At 49.2% G+C, this 8066-nt stretch overlaps 1 protein-coding gene across 1 annotated transcript in view; it reads left to right on the top strand.

Moving 5' to 3' along the window:
• The first annotated feature begins 7633 nt into the window (after positions 1-7633).
• The window catches only part of ZSWIM6 (zinc finger SWIM-type containing 6), a 198894-nt gene continuing 198461 nt past the window's right edge, over positions 7634-8066 (top strand). The window contains exon 1 of the mRNA XM_040493311.1: positions 7634-8062. Coding sequence (XP_040349245.1) covers positions 7657-8062 — 406 coding nt within the window. The 5' untranslated portion in view covers positions 7634-7656. The remainder of the gene's footprint in view (positions 8063-8066) is intronic.

The raw sequence follows: 8066 nt of genomic DNA, 5'->3' as shown, positions 1-8066 counted from the left end.
AAAACTTACAACTCTGATAAGGGCTCCTAGGAGAAGTCCCTGTAACTACTAGAGTGTGTAGTAAGCAGAGCTGACCTGTTAAAGCGGCCAGGCCCTCCTAAGGAAGTATGATTAAGCTGAGTAGGAGGAAACTGGGCCGTGGTTGCAGGGCCTGGGGAGGGAGAACATTCCAGGCAGTGGGAACTCTTGGGCAAAGGCCCTTTGGAGGAAGTGAGCCTCAAGTGTTCGAGGAACTGAAAGCAGGCCTGAGCAGCCTGTGTTGGCAGAACCCCAGAGCGTGAGGGGAATGAACTTGGGGCAAGGCCAGTTGGAGATGTGAGCAGGAGCCAGGTCATTTTCAGTGCAGAGCCTAGTCTTGCAGGGTGGGTTTGTTAGGGACTTTGGTGTCTATCTCTCCTCATTCCAGGGTGAACTCAAGCTGTAACAGGAATGTATGACAGGCCCTTCTTGTGTGTGATCTGGGAATGGCAGCTTCTGGTTTATCTGAAATCCGTCAGAATATTGCCATACATTCCAGATGTGAACCACCAAGTTTCAAAGGATTATAATTTTATGAAATACTTTAAACCTAAATCACATTCAAGATATTTTATGTATGAAGACTCAGGCACTTTGGAGCCATCACCATGAATTTCACTCATCATCATATATTAACCGCTCAGAAGCCAGAGTTTGACCATCTAATAACTTCCCCTGTATCTGTGACCCACCTGGAATCTGGGAAGTTTGCAAGAAGCCAAAAAAATGTAACAAATTTTAAATACATATTTTTACCAGAGGGTAGGTCCTCATTAAGAACTTAATTCCATTGTACACACAGTTCTAACGAGTGGGTTTTTTGGGTTCCAAGGGCACAGCAGATAGGGAGCAATAATTTAGAAAGGGAGAAGGGATGGGGTGGTATATGTAAATAATTAAAAGTAACAGGGAGCAGTACAAATGTAGAGGAGACCAAAAAAGAACGCCCCCCCCAAACAAAACAAAACTCCTGAGACAAAAAACCCATAAGAATTGAAAACTATATTAAAAAAAAAAAAAAGCAAGGAAGAAAGAGAAAGACTAAAAGCAAACTGGGGCTTTAATTACAGACAAATCTTCTTGCATGCCTTAAGATCTTGAGGGCATTGTTGTGTTTATAATAAGACTTAATGCTTAAGAAGTCAGTCATATTTTAGAAGGATTTCTGGGCCACAGAGTCAAGCTCTTAAAAAGGGTGTTGGTACTTAAGTAGATCTTCAGTCATTGGGGAAATTGTTGAGGATGGTTCTTACCAAGGTTCTGTGTAACCACGGGTTTACTGTAGTATGGTTCTGTGGATGTGTTAATACAGATTTTGGGGGGCGCCTGGGTGGCGCAGTCGGTTAGGCGTCCGACTTCAGCCAGGTCACGATCTCGCGGTCCGTGAGTTCGAGCCCCGTGTCGGGCTCTGGGCTGATGGCTCAGAGCCTGGAGCCTGTTTCCGACTCTGTGTCTCCCTCTCTCTCTGCCCCTCCCCCGTTCATGCTCTGTCTCTCTCTGTCCCAAAAAAAATAAATGTTGAAAAAAAAATTAAAAAAAAAAATACAGATTTTGGGCTGAGAAAATATGTGACATACCAGCTCTTGCTGAAACTGCTTCATTTTCACAAGCCCTCGAAATCTGGGTTTGAAGAAAATCATTGGAAGTGACGCTTTTCATATGTGAATTGTCATGGTGCTATTCTTGACAGTGAATGAGTTCTTGAATATTTAAAAATATTGTAGGTGATACAATGTGCTCCATAAATACATCTTAAAGTTTGGCTTTCACATTTTTAACTTTAATTTTCATGCTACCTCTTAAATGCAAATAATCTTTCTCCAGGCATAAGGTGCTCTCAAAAGTTATGTGGTTGTCTGAATTGTATGTTTTCACTTCCTCCAGATGGGAATGAGAATGAATAAAAAACAGTCCGAACACTTTGGAGAATGCTCATGCTATATGTTTATGGAATGATTTGGGGGATGACATTATGCGTTGCAAATAAATCCTCCGTACATGTCAGGGCATTTTCTGTCTCCCTAGAGAATATGTTCACACTGTAGTAGTTGATGTTTTAATTGTGTTTTTCTTATGCTATCTCACTTATCAGACCCATCTGCAAAAGAGTGATGGAATTTTGAAGAAATCATTAATTTTCTAAATGACAATTCTTCTATATTGCTACTTTTTCAGTGTTTAACAGCAGGAGTTTTTGTTTGTTTTCTTTTTTCCTCCAGTTGACAGAGGTAAATAAATATGGAAGTAAATATTTTCACATTATCCAATTAAACATATTCTTGGGTCTATCTTGTGACAAGCTTTACAAAAGACCTAGTAAAACGTTACAGCTGTTACAAAGGGGAAAGACTAAATGCTCTAATTAAATGTGGCATTTCCTATTTCTTCTGGCTATCAACTAGGTTCTAGGCCTGGTTGGAGGCCAGTAAAACATTCCGGTTCTGAGATGGCTTTTATATGATGAGACTCACCACGGATCTTCAGAGTGGAATGAATAGCAGAATGATACCAGTCTGGTCAGTTTTCACAATACCAAAATTGTATACAGTCTGTATTTACACTAAAATGTTTTTGCTCAAAATTAACATAATATAAATAAAAATAATAGCTTACCTAATATTTAACAAAAGCAAACATTTACCTATTGAGAGAGAAATTATTGTTCAAATACAAAATTTATTTTTTTAGACTTTAATTTTTAAGTAATCTCCACACCCAACAAGTGGCTTAAACTCACAACCCCAAAATCAAGTCACATGTTCTACTGATTAAGCCACCAGGCACCTCTCCAAATTATAAAATATAAAGCAAATTTATTTGTAAGCAAATTGTTAACCTGATCATTTTGTGTATGTCGAGATGTAATGATTTATTTTTCAAAATTCCAGATTGTAACTTATTCCCTCGATTAGCTGAGATGACTAGCAATAATGATGAGGCAATGTCATTTTTTCTTTCTGGAGTCTTCCTTCTAAGCACTGGACTGTGTGAAGTTCTTGCCACTAAAGAGTAGTTTTCAAACTTGGGTGTAAAGAAGCCTTATGTGGGGAGTGACTGATGGTCAATTTATGGTTCCCAGCTCCAGCATTATGTTCAGGTGCACTCTAAGTGTTCTCTCTTTGAAAACCACTGCTCCAGGAATTTGATAAATCTCTATTGAATTTAACTCAATTTTTTCACTTTTTAAAATGTTTATTTTGAGAGATAGAGCGCGAGTGTAAGAGTGCACTTGAGCAAGCAGGGGAGGGGCAGAGAGAGAGAATCTCAAGCAGGCTCCACACAGTCAGTGCAGAGCCTGACAAGGTGCTTGCTCTCACGAACTGTGAGAGTGTGACCTGAGCCGAAATCAAGAGTCAGATGCTTAACCGACTGAACCCCCAGGCACCTCAAATTTTTCATTTTTAAATTAGAAATTTACCTGGGTAAGGGTGCCATGCTAGGTCTCTGGATAGGACTCTACTGCCCCTTTCAAATAAATTCCTTTGCCATACATCCATGTAGGGATCCAAGTACACAGAGCAGGTGCTAGATTTGGTGCTGGGGGAGGGAGTGCCTCTTCCCTGAGGCTCTCAGTTTAGTTCCTGGGAGTCCTGTTAATGAAGTTTGCCTGTCAGCCTAGCCCCTGACCACAGTGGCTGATGTGATATGTGATGTGATATGATGAGTCACATCATTTGGGAAGCTGTAGACGTTTTGTACTTTTATTTCTTACCATTGCCTAATGGCAAATATTGGAGCATAATCAGGGGCCTCTAGTCCTGATTTAGTCCCTGGGGTAGGGTCCTGTTTGAAAAGGGTAATTATAAGTAATTTAGTAACGAATTCTATGAACACCAGGAAAACACTGTAAATATCCCCACAACTAGAGCTGGCACAGTACCAACCAATCATAACATATGGTGACTTACTTCTTCCTTGGCTCAGGGGTAAAGCTAACCTCTGGGGAGGCAGAAGCCTTGCAGTATGGTGCTGGGCACTTGGGGCCACAGAAATGGCTGAGGCATAATCCCAATCCTCAGAGGATTTCTAACCAGGGAAGGGAGAGAATGTGAATGGCTCAGGCAAGTGTAAACATAACTGTGATGCCAGGTAGAATGGTATAGATGCTATAGGAAAGATCCAAAGTGTTAGAAGGGCTTGAAGAGAGAGATCACACTTCTAGGTGGGTTTTCCCAGAGGAAGCGGCATTTGAGCAAGTCCTTGAAAGAAGGGTAGGAATTTGGCAAGTTGCAAGGGAAGAGAGAGACATTATAGGCAGTAGACTTGTCCTGAGCAAATGTGGGGAGTGGGAAAATGAGGAGGACTTCTGGGGGAACTGGGAGAAGTCCTGTTGGAGCATAAGAAAAATCCTGTTGGGAAGCTCGAAGTGCTATTGGCTTTTATGGGAGATAAGGCTGGAAAGCTGGGTTTGGTCAAGATCGTATCTGAGTTTGGTCTTTTGCCAATAGGCAGCACGGAGCCATTTAAAAGAACTTGAGCAGGAGGGTGACACAGTCAGAACTGTACTTGAGGAAGCACAACAGCTGGGTGGAGGAGGATTTGGGGGAGGAAAGGTTATACAGACATACCAGTGAGGAGGCCCTGCAGAGTGAAGAGGCGGAATAATTGAGCAGCAAGAGGGACTGGGATAGACAACACAGCAAGTAAGCCTACATGGGAGTCGCAGGAAAAGGAAAAGAGACATAAAGCTTGGGGGCCTGTAACAGGCGGCAACAGTAATGCCAGTCTAGGGGAAGGAAGAGATCCTGGTTTCCAGGGAAAGGTGGTACTCTGGATTTGAGGTGGCCACGGGCACCAGGAAGAAAGAAGTGAGCTGAAGCAGAGACCGTTACTAGGGGATGGGAATGGTGGAAACTCTACGAGGGGTAGGTCACCAAAAATGCAGAAGAGGACGAGGATAGGCTGTAAGGAAGGGTATTATACGTTAAAGAGTTTGGAGAAGGAGAAAACCAAAGACAAAGCAGAGAAAGATAAGTTGGAGATGATGGAGCCACAGTAAAGTGTCAGGGAAACCAGGGGAGAGCAATTCAAGAGGGAGAGTGGTTTCAGCTTAAGCTACTGCAGAAGGGAAAACTGAGAGGAGCTGGTGGCTCTGGATTCTTTTTTTAAATTAAACTAGATCCCTCCAACGTAGGATGATGCCTGAAATCTAGTCTCTTCGGTTCATTACAAAATCGAGATCTCTAAAGTTAGGCACCTCCAAAGTGTCTATTTTTCTGTTCAATATAAATTAATGTCTTCCACTAACACATCCTATGACCCTGAATAAATCACTTACCCTGTCTAGGGGCACCTGTTTTGTCATCTTTTACTTTCCAGATAAGCGATTCTGTGTGTATCATATGAAAATACTTGGTAATGTACACAATATTACACATGCCTGAGACTTATCATGACTGTATTTGAGAAGAGCTCAAATTGTATTTTACTTTTCGACTTTTTTTCCTATCACCTATGTTTTTCAAAAGTTTAAACATTATTTTTATTTTTAATAGATCCAGAAATGTAATAACTAGAGGAAAGAGCCCTCCCCTCCCATTTGCCTATAAAGATTCTCTTCCAGCTTTTTTCTCAGGCCTTTACCTAAGCATTGAGAGGTGCACCCCAAATACCAGACAGATATACAGAAATATTATGTCATCAAAATTTTCCTAACAAGTAAGGTAGCGATGGACAGTCTGCCAGCATCCCATCCCCCAGGGACCTGCAGCCTGGGTCTTCTCAAGGCCTGACCACACTTAAGAGCCAAGACCGGCAGTTCGAGGTCCCCTGGGCCTTGGCCTTTGGTGGGCGATTTTCTTTAAAATTCAGACCCACTCTATTTCCTTTCATTTTAACCCAGGCAATGAAGCAGGCAGGTGGGTAACACCAGCCAATAACCTTAAAAGACGTGAAAGTGTCAAAGGAGATACGGTTTATCTCCCACAATAGCGACCGTATCAGTATCACGATTTACAGTAAAAACAAGGTGGGGCGAAGAGTAAAGATGTCGCCAACGCGCTAATTAAGTCTGCGGCTTGGACCCAGATTTGACCGAGGTCTGTGGAGTGCGAACAATATCCGCAGGGTTCCCCGTTCAGCCCGGGACTCGCCTCTTTGCCTTCGCCGGCGCCCTCGTACCAGCGAGCAGCGCTCTTCGCTCGCCCGCCCCCCTCGCTGCCTTTACCCGAGTGGAAGGGCCGTTCGGGAGTAGCCAGCGCGGCTGGGAGGACGGCGAGCGTCCGGCGTGCCTAGGTTCCTGGCAGCCGGGCACCCGGGGCCGAGCCTGGCCGACCTAAGTGCGCACCCAGCGCGTTAGCAGCCGCCGTCCGCCGCCGAGCGGCCGGGACGCGCCGTCTCCAGTCGGCGGGGCTGTACGCGCGCGCGCGCGTGGTGTGTGTGTGTGTGTGCGCGCGCGTCCGTGGCGTGTGTACTCACAAATGTGTGTTCGCTAAATCCACGGCCCCGGTGTACCCTCTGCCTCGAGCAGAGCACCCAGCTTGGAGCTGGGTCTCGGCGGCGCGGCCGCGGGGGCGACGCGAGCCGGTTCAAGTTTCCCTGCTCCGCGCCAGCGGCCTGGCCAGCTTCTTCGCCCGCCGAGCTGAGAGTGCGCTAGGGCCGGGAGGCCACGGCCAGCTCAGGACGCGCGTCGCAGAGCTGCGGGGCAGGTTCCGAGCGCTCTGCGCGTTTTGGAACACTTTGGCCGGCTCGGCTCCCAGACCGGCCGCCGGGATACAGCGGACACGGGAATCCGGGACGGGTGCACTGCAGCCATGCGGGGCAGCTGAGTGGCCGCTCTCCTTCCCTACCCGGGTCTGCAAAAGTGAACTGGAAAACAGCCGAGCGCAGCCTCCTCCCTCTACCCCAACGCCGCAGTCCCGGCTGGCGTGGGGGTGGGGGGAGTTCCCCTGGGCTGACTGTAGGGGAAGCGGGCAGCGGGGCTGCCTCGGCCGCACCTCCTCCGCCTTCCTCTCCACCCCCGTCCCTCAGGTTCCACGCCGCATTTCTTTGTTTTGAAAGCGCCTCCTCCGCCCAGAGGCTTTTCCCCGGGCGGCCAGGCTCTGACGGGGGTGGGGGGGTGGGGCATTGGCTCGCGGGCCCCGCCCCTCATTTAGCCCGGACCCTTCCCCGGGCTCTTCTCCCCAAGTCCCCCCCGCCGCCAACTCCCCTTCCCTCCGCTTTTAGACCCACCAGGCGCGTCTTCACTTGCCGGACATCAAAGGGCGGCAGGGAATTGGAGGGGGAAGTTGAGTTGGCAGGGGGCACAGAGACCCACCCACCTTAGGCCAGGCTCGGCTGCCCGTCCCCTCCCGCGGGAACCCCGCCTGAGCCCCGCCCCCCGCGTCACAGCAGCCTGACATTCTCACAACCCACCGGGCACCCAACCTCGCCGCCCCCGCTACCCCCGTGTCCGCGGAGTGCTCTATTTATGTTTCAGCTCAGCGATTTGCATGGGCCCCGCCCCTGGCCCTAGGTCCCCCTATCCGTTCCCCGCCTCAACCCCGACGTCACGGAGCAGGCCCCGCCTCTCGTGCCCGTACAAGGAGCGGCGGGCCCTAGATGGCAGCGTGGCGTCGCCGCGGCGTGTGCGTGTCGCGCTTCCTTGTGCCGTTTATAGGGTCCCAGCACTTCCGCTGTCGGGTTAGAAGCGGCGCGGTCATGGCGGAGCGCGGACAGCAGCCTCCTCCCGCGAAACGGCTCTGCTGCCGGCCGGGCGGCGGCGGTGGCGGCGGGGGCAGCAGTGGCGGTGGAGGAGCGGGTGGCGGCTACAGCTCTGCCTGTCGGCCCGGCCAGCGGGCGGGCAGTGCGGCTGTGGCGGCGTGCGGGGGCGGCGCGGCGCTGGGGCTGCTGCCGCCGGGTAAGACCCAGAGCCCCGAGTCGCTCCTGGACATCGCGGCGCGCAAGGTGGCGGAGAAGTGGCCGTTCCAGCGCGTGGAGGAGCGCTTCGAGCGCATCCCGGAGCCGGTGCAGCGCCGCATCGTTTACTGGTCCTTTCCCCGCAGCGAGCGGGAGATCTGCATGTACTCGTCCTTCAACACCGGCGGCGGCGCCGCGGGCGGCCCCGGCGA

Source organism: Herpailurus yagouaroundi, unplaced genomic scaffold (genome assembly GCF_014898765.1).
Source record: "Herpailurus yagouaroundi ecotype Mexico unplaced genomic scaffold, PumYag 29, whole genome shotgun sequence".
Classification (NCBI taxonomy): Eukaryota; Metazoa; Chordata; class Mammalia; order Carnivora; family Felidae; genus Herpailurus; species Herpailurus yagouaroundi.
Note: the sequence above shows the minus strand (reverse complement) of the source record. Positions and strands in the feature narration are given on the sequence as shown.